The sequence below is a fragment of the Opisthorchis viverrini genome (genome assembly GCF_000715545.1).
Source record: "Opisthorchis viverrini unplaced genomic scaffold opera_v5_160, whole genome shotgun sequence".
NCBI classification, from domain to species: domain Eukaryota; kingdom Metazoa; phylum Platyhelminthes; class Trematoda; order Opisthorchiida; family Opisthorchiidae; genus Opisthorchis; species Opisthorchis viverrini.
In genome coordinates, this window is record NW_008751817.1 from 63,381 (window position 1) to 78,737 (window position 15,357).

Consider the following 15,357-nt stretch of genomic DNA (forward strand, 5'->3'; position numbering starts at 1 on the left):
GGTACGGAATGATTTTGGTCAGCCCATCCGAAAAACACCTACGCCTTCTGCTCCTCTTCGAAGGCGAGAACGATATCGTCCGAATGTTCCAGATCGACAAGGCTTCCGTACAGGCTATTTGAACACCAGGGTTTTGAAGACGTTTCACCGTTCGTCTCGTCTATTACGAAATTAAATAGGAACGGAGAGAATGGTGACCCCTGACTGACAATACTTCACCTACTAGCAGTTCCAGCGGACCAGTCGCGCGCATCAACTGAAATAATCTTCGGGCATTCCCGGCTTTCTGGGTCTCTTCCATTTTCTTAGCTTTTCATGTCCACCAGGCTTCACGGTCAGCGCCCAGGCTCACCTTCGTTTGACGCCTGATAATCCATTGGGCAAAATTATGTTCAGCACACAGCTAAAGCAATTGTTCGTTATTGTCCGTAGGTACTGAGTGCACTCCATGTCGACTACCCAATTGAGTCCAATCTGGATGGAAACTGACAACAAGAACGCTACTAACATCGACTAGCAGACATATCTTGCAGCTCTTCCAACTGCGCGCAGTGGGGATTGCACGATCCTCATCATGGAAGGAAATTCGTAATCTTTTTCAAATGCCAAGTTGGTCACCTCCCTAATTCCCCCACTCTGAATTGGCACGGAAAACACCACTCCTCGGCAAACGATGGTTCGAACTGCGTAATACGTGACCTAATCACCACAGCTTTTGGTGCTGGGTGGACTCTACCATTAACTCCCCTGTTGCATAGCCAGGCACTATTTTCACTAGTTTCATTGCGGAGTCTTCAAGAGCTTCCTTTGTGAGACAACGATTGTCGATCTGAATACGTCTCAGTTCTACTGTTCTCAGATCCATATCTCGAGCTTCCTTTGTGAGACAACGATTGTCGATCTGAATACGTCTCAGTTCTACTGTTCTCAGAGTCCATATCTCAGACATAAAACGAAAAAGACCGCACTGTTGCCTGATGAACAAATCCCTTGAGATTCAGGAATATGCCACTTTGACATCATGGATGCCTCAAATTTGCAAACGCAACCCGAGTGATTCGTGCCATGACCTCATCTGTCACACCACAATTGAAACTAATGCAACTCCCAAGATTCGTAAGACATTCCGAAACTTTGAGTGCCTCTTCTCCAAGGATTTTAAGTGGTGTGTTCAGTGAGTCCATGTCTAGGTACGGAATGATTTTGGTCAGCCCATCCGAAAAACACCTACGCCTTCTGCTCCTCTTCGAAGGCGAGAACGATATCGTCCGAATGTTCCAGATCGACAAGGCTTCCGTACAGGCTATTTGAACACCAGGGTTTTGAAGACGTTTCACCGTTCGTCTAGTCTATCACGAAATTAAATAGGAACAGAGAGAATGGTGACCCCTGACTGACAATACTTCACCTACTAGCAGTTCCAGCGGACCAGTCGCGCGCATCAACTGAAATAATCTTCGGGCATTCCCGGCTTTCTGGGTCTCTTCCATTTTCTTAGCTTTTCATGTCCACCAGGCTTCACGGTTAGCGCCCAGGCTCACCTTTGTTTGACGCCTGATAATTCATTGGGCAAAATTATGTTCAGCACACAGCTAAAGCAATTGTTCGTTATTGTCCGTAGGTACTGAGTGCACTCCATGTCGACTACCCAATTGAGTCTCAGATGCTCCAAGCCTGCCCACTTGTGCATTCAGATCTACGGTGACCGCAACGACATTTGAGCTTTTAGCTGGCCGCAAAAGGATATTCAAAGCGTCACAAAATTTCTTTGGTGGTGTAAGAGCCACAGGTGGTTGGGGCGTGAGTAGATAAAGGAACAGCGACCAAATTTCCGCTTGTGAGACTCCTTCATGGACGTTGCCAGATGAACCACAAAGGGGCTACTATCAATGGGTATACAATCAAGCAAGAATAATTCTTCTCGGTGACGATGCCGATCCATGTATATCCTGCCACAGCGGCCTGTGAATCGCCAAAAGAGTGTAGACGGAAACTCATGGAAAGTGGTGGGGCAGTTACCTCAGACACTGTGCTCACATCTTGAATTCTTGTTTCTGATGAACCCATGAATGTCAAGCAAGTCCATTGTGAGGGTCAAAGCAGCTTGTTTCAGAATACGGATAAAAAAAGCAGCCAGATAAACTGGGCATCGATGCTTAAAGATTGGTTTTGAAATGCATGAGGCTGTCAGTGCTGGCTGACGCGTAGATGTCGCTGCCAAACCCGATTTAAGACAGACGGAGTCGTCAATCCTAACAGAAGAACCCAAAAGGACAGCATTAATAATGGCGTGGGGGAGGCAGGGAAAGCAAGTGAGAAAGAATGAAGGTCACAGCAGTAGGTTGGTTCCGCTTATCCACTATGCTGTACGCAGCAAGTAAAGCGACCCGGCTGATGGCATCACGTGACGGCCGATGTGGCATGAGGTTCATTGCAAGTGTTGGATTCATGGTAGTACTTGGGCTGGGCTACAGCCGTAGACACATGTAGACAGGAGAACGATTAGGGTCCTCGATCAAAGCCTTTGGCTCAAAAGCCTGACTGCACTTCAGCGATTTGGCGGTAAGTGTAGGTGTGTTCGTATTTTTTAAAAGAGCACATCGCCTAGCAACCTCGTTCCAACCCCCAACCTGGAGGACTACACTGCTACAATGCGTATTCAGCAACTGTTTGAGCTTAGGTAGGCTTGTTCGAATTTTGAAGGGACTCAGCCACAGGGGACGAAAAATAATTGGTGCCGTAACAGCCTTAGGCGCACTATTTCAGGTGACCAAAGCGATCATGGGTAGCCTAGACATGCAAACATAGTTGTCCAGACCATCTGGTGGTTGATGGATTTGTAGACTTCGCGTTCACATCAGTCTGATTTCAAGTGAGGCCGACAACGGTTGTTTTGTGCTCCTTTTACATTCTGCTTAAAAAATAGTTGAAGCAGTTAGCATGCGTGAGAAACGAATTTTGAAGTAAGTTGTTAGGAAACTGCTTCAGCAGGCCGCCGGACCTCATCAAGAGCTAGTCAAGCGTTCAAAAAATCCCTATGCAGCTGCGAAGAACCAAGGTGAATGTCTGGAGCTGTAAACCAGTGATCTGTCTAATTGATTGGCAGAACTAAGCAATCCACCGCAGGTGCACGAAGTAATACGTTTTCAGTGGTGAGATATCTTTGTAGAGTAATTTCTCCCAAAAAACATGCAAGACAGGATGAAAAATACTTTCAAACTCCCTGAACAGCCGCATCACGCCCGGAGAGGATAGGCCACTGTTCAGCTACCACGAGCATCGATGCTGAACTGTGCAGCAACACCGGGGAGTTCTATCCAGCACCTTGATCGAGGCCACGTCTACGATAGCTGTCACCCGGTTTAGATATGGACTGGTGTGGGAACGTACAATATATCAAAGTGTACCGAAATTTAATTGTTGGCTAAATGTTTTGAACATTAGAATGAATTTCCCTTAGACATCTGTTTATCATCGCCATTCCGATTCGAATCCCGCTGACGAACTAGTGGCCCCGTGCGCTAAGAATCACCACCATCATCATCATCATTGACAGCAAGAAACTGGACATTTAGATCAACAAGAAGCACGCCCTCTAGTTGGCTTGTTATTGGGGGTCGGGAGAAGGGCGGAAGATGGTTGGGTCAATACCAATGTTTACTTTTCATTCGATTCACTCAAAGACCATGGTTGTATCATATTTAGCTAGTGAGGATCCAACAGCAGACTTTCCTATCCATATCCGAAGAATGTCTGAACTGGTTAAGGTCTGAAGAATTACGATCTCAATGCTTCACCCTGCTGCAGCTTAGACTAGAACTCTGTCGGCAACTCTGTGTTGCACACTGTGTGTCACTTGGCACCATTTTTTGCAGGTATTAAAGCTTGTTTCGGACAGCAAGCATTTGTTGGGTGACAGAGTTATTATTCTGGCTGAAACAGCTTAGTGATCGTTTGTGAAACTGGTAGTGAAAATGCGGAGTGAACTTCCATAATGAGTTCTACCATGAAGACAGGCAATTATCCTTGATTTGGATTGGGTGTACCTTAAATGGGGGCGCGGCGCATTCGTAATTTGACTGCACTCCTTCAAGATTCGATTTAAAAATGTCAACAATCTGTATCTACAGCGAATGAACGTGCGATACCGAGGTCAGAAACTAGCCAGCCGGGGTCCTGTCGTTGGTGAGCAAATATGTTCCGGCCGTTAAAAAGATATACACCCGGCGTTGATACGATTTGCGACTGTTGGTGGTGGCTCTAATCGTACAGGACCACTCTGACCGAACCGCATAAGACATAGAAGACAACATGACTCGGTCCTCTGGACGATCTACACAGCATCTGTTCATTTGAAGGTTTCGCCCACTATCCGAGCCACGCTTCTTTCGACAGCTAATCACGTCTGAGTGAAGAATATAGGATAAATTCTGTGGCTCTCGAATTTTATCAAAAAGGCTCCGGATCATATTGCATTACTGACCAGAATGTAGTTTCTATCCTTCGTAGCACGTGGGTTAGATTTTTTCTCCGTGCGTGACTGGTATCGACTTCATCGGCCAGCAGAAAAAGTGCTGAACAGTTCTGGTTTCATCCTATGTCGCGTGAAGCACCACCACCGATACAAGAAGCAACTTATATTCAAATGGAGAGTGAAATTTTCACTTAAATCACACCGGGTATTTGTGGCGTCCAACGCGAACCGAATTAGAGATACCCACGCTTAAACGAAACTAAGGGAATCGCATTGTGACAAAAAGATTCGTTGATTGGGAACGTACCAAATGTCAACCAAAAGTGCCGAGTGTCAGCTCCAAAAATTTCACATCTCGCTAAGACAATAAGTTGTAAAGGATGCGGCTGGATTTTATTTGCGATGTACATGTGGCTGTTTTTCTGGAGCAAAATGAATGCGACGGGAACGGACTCGCAGACTAGGTACGAGGGTGGGGAGTAACTCCCCAGATATTTAAAAGTATAGGGAAAAAGCATGTCGCGGCAGATCATAAGTGATCTAGTTTTTGGAACAAGAATGCTATTGCCGTGAATATCCAGATATCTAGCACCCAAATGTTGTTCAACGGACCACACGCATCCTTGGCCCGTGTCGGTAACAAGTCAGGAACCCTTACTGCTCATGAGTAGTCAGTAGTTATCCATAACTAATGCCTCATCCCCATGGTAGGATAGGACGAAACGCAAAATGGCTGCCACCTCATAGCGAAATTGCACAACGAGCAAGCCATCCGTGCAAAGAAACGGCCCACACGTTGGGCACAGCGCGAACAGCCGGGGCAGGCTGCATAGGGTTTAATAGTTAGACAAGACCCCATACAGTTAGTACGCAAGATCAATCACAATATTATGAGCTTGAGGTGTCACGCATCTGTACGCTAAGAATATTGAAGGGTTCGATTTGCCAACGTGATTCTGGCGTTCGCCTTCTAAGCCTAATCGATGTTCCTGCACTGTGCAATATCGCCGGGTTGCTCCAAGACGTGGCACAGTGACCTAGCGGCCTGTCTTACCACTTATTACAACGATTGGACAGAAGACGTGAGAGAAAGATACGCCTTGTGCGTTCGCATGAAGGCATGGCTGTTGTCCTGTTGACCTCACTCACTTTCATGCAGCCACACCGCTTGCCGTTACCGTGATCCACACACTGCAACGGCTGGACGCTTGGCCTACAGCTAACCAATGAAAACGTGCGAGCGACAGACGGCATAGTAGTGGTCAAGACAGCCTTAAGGCCGATTGGACAGAAAACCCGGGCACGTGCTACCTCGCCATCCGCCCACGGAGTTGTCATGGTAACAGGAGGCCGACATGCTCGCTTAGAAAGCATGGTGAATCGGAGGTCTAACGCGAACACGAGATCAACTAGCGGTGCCAATACTGCCGAAAAATGGCCAACCACGTGCGGCAGCGACACCAAGCTGGCTTGCTTCTGTATGCTCAAGTGAACAAATGATGGTTTGGAGACAGGCCGACTCCACACAGCGATCCCAAGACGTGCATCGCATGTTGGTGACAGTTAGAGCCATTCAGTGTGCCGAAGCATTTATGCGATGATGCTGCGACATAGCCCACCGTCATATGACAGTGTAATGGGTCGCTTAAGTTTTAGTCCCGAAGGTGTCAGGATCGGAGTGCGCGCTTCGTTCGGTTCTAGAGACTGACGCGGCAAATGTTGCCTGTCCGCCGAGCAAAAGGAAGACTGGGTGAAGTTGTAAAGAAATCCTGCTTCAGATTCAACAATATGGTAAAGGTTAGTGACTGCTGGATGTATCTCAGGCTTGCCGTTCCGAACGAAAGAGGACGAAACGTTTCCGTTATCAAAAATTGTACCACCGTAAAATCGTGACCGAGCTGCTTGCAACCAAACAAAAACTTGGAGCACCATGCAACTGACACATTCAGGTCTAGGTTGCCACCGCTACAAACGGTCTGTGCGGAGGAAATGATACTCCCTCTCCGATTACAAATAAAGAAAGTCGCTAGTTATTAGAGTGAGGATAGTTTGCCACAAAAAGTCATTGAGGCGATGGTGTCAGATTCATTCAAAAAGGGGCCAGACAGACATAATCGCTAGTTTGTTAGGTTGGGAACAGTTGTGCGACCATTCCCAATACGCATTCCCTACGTTTTTTGGGTCGCAAGACTTTTCTACACATAAAAGGAATCTTGTTGTATAAGGAGGTGAGCAGCTGAAGAATCCCGATTTGTACCTGCCATAGCCCATGGTGAATGGACACCGTACCCCTAACTGACTGACCAGCTTTGTCGCGAAAATTTCACTCATTACAAAAGTTATCCGAAACCAGGATCCTAATACGGCTGTGAATGCAGCAACTTGGATAGGAGATGGATTCAGCGTTTGAAATGGTCGACATGGCAGGTTAAACTGGAACTTGTAACTCCTTGACAAAACACTAACATAGTTGTACTTCTGAAGCGGATGGCAGACTTTAACAAACCAAACCAAACGGACCAACGCTAAACCTCAGCTGAAAACCCGTATGCAACTACGGTTCGACCGCTGAAAAACGTGTTGCGTCAGTGAATTGACGTCCTGAACGAGTGAAACCCATTTAGGAGTTTTCAAGCGTCAGCGAAAACTTGGAAATGGAGACGGTTAAGCTCTTCCATACGAACCCATGCACACACATGCGCGTCCAAATCGCAGGCTGCGCGGGTTGCACCGCTCATGAAGGAAGAATAATACAGTAATCAGATAGAAAAATGTATTTAATTGTGGATCTTATTTTTTGTGCTTATCTAAAAATACAAATTTGTTTCAAATGAAAAGGAAAGTAAAGGATTGTAATCCGATTGAAACGGTCAATCCCAGTATAAATGTCTTGCTCGGAAGAAGAAACGGGGAATGAGGAGAATGCAGCTAGTGAGATGTGAAAAAAGGACAAACAGCGAGAATGGGAAATCAGAGTTGAAAGAGAGGTGCGAACGAGAGAGCGCCTGTCGGTATCACCAAACACCAGTCTCTGCTGAGACAATAAAAAGCGCGGTTATCACATTCCAAGATAGCATCATAAATTGAACCAACACCTTGATGGGTAGTTTTAGGTGAAAAAGACACTCGAAGATCTGAAGTACTTCATCACATAGTTGTGTGAAGTATAGGCTGAGAAATAAAGACTTCAGACACCTGAGTCACAAGGACGCTGAAATAGTAACGAAACGGTGGAAAGATCAGAAGACGAACATCAGGGACAGGCTAACAAGGCTGGAATGATAAAGCAAAGAAGAAACGAGAACACAGTCGCTTTGAATTTGTCTATGAAACGGGCTGCAAAATAAGGAATCCGTCTGGTTGTTGAAGAAAAATGAACAAGAGACGAGTATGAGGAGGGATCGAACACTTGTTCCGCAGACTGGTGGTGATGATGGTAAAGCGGTTCGCACACCAATAAGTGCGTGCATTGTAACGTGAAAGACCGTACAAGGCTCGAAGGCAGAAAATATTAGGTACAAAAAACAGCCAAGAGTAGATCACGGCCAAAAGTAACAATAGTAGGGTTGGTAGTATTAGCAGAAAAACGAAACCATCATTGGGAGATCTTAGTCAGGAGAGAGAAGACGGTTAATTTCGGTGTTCACGAGCAATCAACTGAGACGACGGTGTTGCATGATTAGTGGCCACTAGAAAAACCGAAAATGAGGAGAACAGCAATAATCACATGAGCAGTGGAGGAATGAACGTGTGTACAAAAGGCAGTGTTAAATGGGGGAACCTGCGGAACAAGATCGACGTCTGTGATGCAGTAAAGGTTGGAGGAGAATCTGGGAAGACGTGAGCAGGACAGGCAACACGTGAGAAAAATGAGGCAAGTTGAGCGGTGATCTTCACACAGAGTCAACGAAAACCACGGAGGCACTTAGATACAAGGGCGATTGTCGGATCCACGGAGGAATGGTGAGGCGGTCTTGGAAGGCTCGATAGCAAAATAGAGATTCGGTACAGTTACCGTATGCCGACTCCGAGAATCCGCATAGCATTTGAGTCGAAAGGAATCCTCAATCCTGTAAGATCGGACAAAATACACGACACTGCATGCAGTAATTTCTCATACCATCTGAAAGTGGCAATAGAACACCATTGCATAAAATAATGTTTCGTGTGGAATTAACTTACTCGAGCATGTCATGTGTGGGCGTGAGAATATACCCATATTTACAGTAAGTTATGATCCCCGGGTGATGGTTGAAAAACACGGGACCAGATGAAAGTACCAGCTGAATTAAGAGGCTACTAAAGATATCAGTCTGGATTTGGAGCAACTAACCTAATGGTCAACTAAAGTATTGTTTTAGCCTTGTTGCGACAGTACATTGTGCATATATTTGTACCTCTAGGTGACACAAGTCGAAAGCAGATCAGTTATTCAGCCAGGTATTATGCATCGGGCGTCTGTCCTAGCTCCTACCGATTCGTTTGCCAAGAAGAATGGAGTAACCACAGATTGGAAGTGATGGCTTAGCGATTTCATTGATGTGGAAGTGCTACAGTTTGTTGATTAAACGGGAATCGGGACAGCTACTCGGTGAGCCTCCTGTGAGCACGTTGATTATAGGAAACCGCATGGTATTACTCGAAGGTATTGCACACTTATAGGTCCGGTCCGAAATGAAGCCATATCCACTAATTCATAAAATCCTTGTTTTTTCGCCACTATGCGGATGCATAAGAATGCGACAACAGTTATCAAATGAGTGTACTATTAATGTTCTTCGTCCAGTTGTAGCCACACCATTTGGTGTTGACTGGCACCCTATCCAAATTGAGCTGCATCCACTAACACCACCAATTTGAAACATCTTACTTAAACCTTCCAAAGCCTTGGGTATTTTAAAACGGTAATGAGTATTGTCACCTTCTTACACAAAACATTTCTCCGAGCATTAGAGTTTTTACTCTAATACCCTCTGATAGACTTGCTCCGTGGGACGCATCGCACCTAACGGTAGCCAATGTCTGCACTTGTCCAACTTCTTACCGTACTTTGCAAAGATGCACAACCCTGACTTAGGAGAGTAACTGCTTGGAGTTACGTGGATGCCAGAGTCAACATTGACGAAACGAAGTGAGGTTCGTTTAACCTCAATCTGATGTTCACTTACCGTGTCTTGGATAAGTCAAATTCAGCCTCTTTGCATGCAGCATGACAAATGAAGTGAAGGTAGCAGGTAAAATTCGGTAGTTTAGTCCCCGTCACTGGAACATTCTGGTAGCACAAAGTATTCATACCGCAGAAATACCTCAATAGCCAAAGTCATCTCCATAAGGATTACGTCGATTGAATTTTCCTATGCACCGGAGGTGATTTTGTCTTCAGACAGTCCACCCGGACACACACATCTAGTTGTGTCAGAGCATTTAACATTGGACAGGTGAAGGGCGCAATAGAATCTCCAGTACTAGTATTACTTGAAGAAAGTGAATCTTCAGAGGGAAAGAATCCATACATATGGTGGGCCTAAAGACTGTCGGAGCCTTCTTACATACGACAAATCCATGGAGTGGTATGATGGGAGATATGGGGAAATGTTTAATTAAATTAACCTGATGCTTACCCTTCAAACAAGGTTGGGTTGGGATGTAAGAACGGAAATCGTATTGTCCGGAGTCTCGGTCGGCTGAGACGCGGGCCAGCCTGTTTGTTGAGGCGCGGGCAATCCTGGTGGACATAATGAGGTCCCGGTAGGTCTGTAAACAAACACAGTAGAGTCGGGTCCCACAGCGTTGTTCATAGAGGGTGCTGCTGGGTTTCTAAGTGACTCATTAACATCTCGCACACCATGCTGCTGGTTGGAAATCACATGCTGATTGTGATCGGGACCGATCAAGTGGGATGGTTGTTCCCGTTGAGTGTGGTGATCGAACCGTGAAACCGATCCTATTGCGGCTGAACTGGATTCCGACGGACAATCGGGTTCAGGAACATGATATCCAGCAGACTGGGAGGCAAAGGTAGCTGAGCCGCATTCAGAGCCGACCCAAGGACCACTCAGTTCTCCCGTTGCAGGATGATAGGCCTCATTTTGGGGAGCGATTGGTGCATCGGTCGGTCGACGACCAGAAGCATAGTCAACGTGGACTGGATACTGACCTATGGGTAGGCCTGGATGACGCTGAATATGAGCATGTGACGTAAAAGACTTAGCTGGTTGAGGAACAGGGGCATGGGTATGGTATGTTCCAGAATAGACCTGCTGCTGTTGATAGACCTGGTTCATTGAAATCGAAGGATGTTGAGAAGTGCGATACGGCTGGGAAAGCATTTGAGCTTCTTGATTGGATGGTCGACCATAGGAGAAATGTTGGAACTGTTCATTCGGATAACCCATAGGACCTGCTTGGAGCGGCCCACCTTCATAAACTTGTGACCCACAGTAGGCTTTGTAGGTCTGTGGCTGCTGTTGCTGTTGCTGATACCCTGTGTGGTAGGATACTCCCGACTGATTTGATATCCATGCGCCCTTTGCGGCTGTGAGAGATTGCTATACGCAGAAAATGAAAGAGTGAACTAGGCATATTGAACCCCAGTCAACAGGCGATTAAAATAGGGGACATTTGCAAGGTAACTTTAGACAAATGAAACATTAACTAGGGTTCATTTTAATGTTTAGAGATGCTTTGACAGTGGCAAAAAGTCAGCTGGATGTGTGTGATTGAAGTTTATTCGTTCACCGATGATTCGGGGAGGTGGGGTAGGTAGCTACGCATTGGAGTCGGGACCTGATAGATTAGTGCGTGAATACGGCACTGTAGGTGGACTGTTAAGTGTGGGGATTGGAAAGGGAGCTATGCATTGAAGGCAATGGCTTGGATGCACGAGCGCCATTGAGGGCGCGACTGGGCCATGTCCGACAATGTCTCTAACCAATGATTCATTCCGTCTCGGGTTCCCATCCGGGAAGACGCCAATGACCAGCGAAGCTGAGTTTGCTGGTAGTGGCTTATATACTTCGCTGCCAAGTCATTGTTTGACCGCCTCTGGCTCCCTTCCACCCTTCAAGTGGTTGTGCAAAAAGAGCCCTTCGAGGAATTTGGTCGACTGGCATGCGCAGCACGTGGCCAAGCCAGCGCAACCTATGCAGTGTGATCAGTTCATCTATCGAGGGTGAGTTACTTTCCCCGAATACCATTCGACGAACTTCTGGTGTCCCCACCAGATTCGGGCAATGCTCCGATGGTCAAACTAGAGTTCGAGCGTTACTTTCCAAATTACCCAATCACAAACAGTGATCTATAACCAAGCCAGACTGAATAAAACGCCACAGACAACATTCACCGTACGCTAACGAACATCCTCCAGGCGTACACGTATCCTGAAACGGTCCAGAGGTCAAGATAATTAGAGCAGAATCCCTGCGAAAGTCAGCGACAGTCTGGCTGGAAAAATCTAGATCTGAATCTAAGGGTTCCGACTAAACTCTAGACACAGTAAAAAGGACTAGCACAACAGGGCCGCTGTTGACACAAGGACACTGAACAGTTAGACACATTAAGAATGGTGGAAAAAGGGTTGTAACCGTCGAATTTGAAGAGAATGGAGTTGGTGTTATCAACAGCACTTACTAAATAGCTAACTATTGGATAGCTTGTGTTAGACAAGCTACGTATGTTCCTGATCCGTACGCTGAACGAATCAAAACTAACTTGGAGATACTAGTTAGCTTTTTTGATTGATTACGTAAATCCGCTGAACGACGTGAGCCTCCTACTTCGTGAAAATGCTGCAACTGACCATAGGAAAAGAGATGAGAGCTGTTATTTTGTACTCCAATATCTGGCAGCGACAAAATTTCTGCACAGTACTGTCGACTGAATCCTGCCACGCCAAGGGTTTCCCAATGGTAGCCTTATTATCGAATGATAAAAGTAAATAGAATTTGAAAATATGAGGTAACCGAGTGGGCAAATGGTGTTACGACGCTTCCCTTCAAAGTGATTTAACAAAATCAACTCAGACCTCTGTAAACCAGACACAATAATCCCTTGAAAACAACAGACATTCTTTGGAACTGATGTACAGGATGGAAAATCATCCGGCCAGATTGCGGATGAAAAAAATGCAAACTACTCGGCGATTGCCAAATAAGTTTGTCACCTGACATAAATATCGTGCAACTCATAACAAGTACTTCGAATCCTAAACAGGGGTCTCCGCTTAGAACATTATGAATTGGATAAGCGTGGCTTTATCACTCAGATGGATGAGTTCAACTCGTGAGAAAAAGTCAGGATCCTACGGATTACAAACGCATAGAAAATGGAACACTGGGTATGATTCCTTGGTTGTTGATCAGGTGGCTGTTGATCTGTTCGCCGAGCTTGGCAATTGGCTTGCAAACGTTTCGTCACCATACGAGGAGACATCATCAGTGCGCAGTTGAGTGGGTACTTCTTCCTTGCCTGCGTGCGCTTATATAGCATTCGAGGGCTATCTGTTATCTTCTGACGTGATTGGCTACTTAAAGTGTAACAAATTTAGTGAATCTATTGGTCCATTTTTGATCTTTTTTGCGTTGTGGTCTGCGTTCCTTTGTGTCGATTGGTTATCCTCACGCCTTCTATTTTTAGCAGTTCGTTCTCTCCAGCCTCGGGTTGTATTTCGTTGTGGTCTGACGTTCTTGAGTTTGATTGGTTGCTTGTGCCGCCCTATTTCCTCCACCGTAGCGGTCAGCGTCCCTTCTCCGTCGGTTGATTTGGTGCTTTGATTGGGCGCTTCCTCCAATCCAATTGATGTGTCCGTTTGAATGATGTTTTCCTCCTTCTCTTATGATTTCCTCGTCTGATTGATTTTGCAGCTTTAAGCTCGGTGGTTCTGGAGTTCTCTCGCTCTTAGTGGCTGGTAAATCGGATCAATTTCGATGTGTTTGTTGATCGCCTCTTCGGTGGAGTACCATGCTTCCATAAATTCGCGTTCGTTTTTTGTTCTTGCTTGAGCCAATATGCGGACGCCGCTCCAGTCGAACTCGTGTCCTTCCTGATCTTTGTGTGCAGAGATGAGGGAGAACTGATCGTGCCTCTTGAATACATGAACACAAGCTCGCCACCAAGAGGCACTACTATTCTGCTCGGAACTAGTTGATACACAACGTTCGAACCGAATCTAAACAGTAAGCCGCAGCGCAAACCGGGGGAGGGGGGTGTGACCTATACCTGAAGTCAGGCGTTCGGAAAACGACAAAAGTCAAGCCACAGATGTTGGGTAAACCAGAGAGTAAGTGGAGTACAACTTAACAGAAAGAAATGACAGATCACGAGAAATCTAGCCCCCAAAAGTTTTCCTGCACTTGTTTGCGGAAACTTCAAGATATGGCTACTAATCGCTGTTATACTTATAGTGACTATCAAGTTGTTAGTGAGTGTCGAACAGCAGGCTCCAAGCAGGAGAAACGGTCACAACTCGACGCACGAATTCACTCGGGTACTGTAAGCGAAAAAGTTTACTATGGATGTTTACTGGTTTTACGGTAGCAGTATATTAAGAGTTGGGATCAATGTAACCAGGCACAACGCTGCACAGTAAGCTGAAAATTTGTAACGAAAGACATTCAGACCCAACTTAGAGTCACGTGCTCTGTCAAAATCACCACGAGCAGCCGACACGCTGAAACAATGCACAGCCCGACCGAACGAACACATTCCGTAGGGCTTTGTCGATTTTCTCTACATGCGATCGATGTTAGCGTACGTACGCACACAGCTACACAGATACACCTATAAATGCGTGCGACTCAGTATGTCAATCGACCGGTTAGCTGGACTGCGGCTTGTGGGTGGGGTGCCGATACCTGACATGTGCACACGTGCGTGAATGGTAAGGCTGTCGTCGCCGGTTCAGTGAACTGTATGCAGTTGTGCCAACCTCATCCGTAGAAGAGACCCACATTAGCCAGTACGCTGATTTCATCGATGACTTTGGTGATCGGACACGACCTTGCTAGTCCTGACAACATAGATACACTGGGGTTCAAAGGTCGTAACTAGACCACAGATGAAAGAGGAAAGTTGCAGCTTCCACGGGCACCTTTTAAAAAGCATATAGGAGTTACTGCGGTGATTCACTGGTCGAAGGTGGTTTTCGGTTTTAGTGAAGCACGGAACGCAGTTGGTCTTACGTCACTGCGTAAAGTTGATTGGAAGCTGGGAAACTTACGCAATAGACTGTAGCTAACGACAGTCTCATGGGATGGTTAACTAAAATCACTACGGACATGCACTTGATGCCTTCCGCACGCCAAATTCCTCTTTTACAGCTACAGTTGTCTTTTTCCGAACACTTCCCTAGGCAATCGACTAAATGCCGCATCAAGAGTCGTTCATCCAGCTGTAGAAGCCTTTCGGCACCTAGCTGCCATGCCGCACAAAGGAAGCACGAGGGCTGAGATACTGCCAGGTCGGCCAAGCCTAGACAGGGAGAGTAGAGAGACAGGGGTTGGGTTCGAACCAAGGAACTTCCGGTCAGTAAATTCGCGCTCTAACCACTTGGTCCATCTTGCCTCCACACCAGGATTATAAGTAACTTAACAATCCAGTTTGGTTGTAGCATGTGCCGATACGTTGAAAGTCAACGCTCCGAAAACTTGACGGTTTTCCAAGTAGCAATGAAGGAGTTTATTGTACTTAAGTACAGAAATCACATCCGTTGACTGGGGGGGATTCGATAATATAAGAAAGGACGCCACTGGAAACACGCCAGCAGACCTAGTACACGGCGAAAACAAGGGGAAGGGTTGGGACGTAGTATAAGTACTGTGACCCTTAAATGTTCAGGAGGGTGCCTGTCTCAGACAACATTCAAGTGAATCGAGCATGGGGCTGGA

General features: G+C 46.2%; 2 protein-coding genes across 2 annotated transcripts in view; one reads left to right on the plus strand and one right to left on the minus strand.

Moving 5' to 3' along the window:
- Positions 1-2,468: 2,468 nt before the first annotated feature.
- Positions 2,469-15,357, minus strand: part of T265_07155 (hypothetical protein) — a gene marked incomplete at both ends in the record, with an annotated part of 35,567 nt that continues 22,678 nt past the window's right edge. The window contains 2 exons of the mRNA XM_009172606.1: positions 2,469-2,630; positions 10,105-11,022. Of these exons, the coding sequence (XP_009170870.1) occupies positions 2,469-2,630; positions 10,105-11,022 (1,080 nt within the window). The remainder of the gene's footprint in view (positions 2,631-10,104; positions 11,023-15,357) is intronic.
- T265_07154 (hypothetical protein) overlaps positions 11,395-15,357 on the plus strand; it is a gene marked incomplete at both ends in the record, with an annotated part of 51,725 nt that continues 47,762 nt past the window's right edge. The window contains one exon of the mRNA XM_009172605.1: positions 11,395-11,645. Coding sequence (XP_009170869.1) covers positions 11,395-11,645 — 251 coding nt within the window. The remainder of the gene's footprint in view (positions 11,646-15,357) is intronic.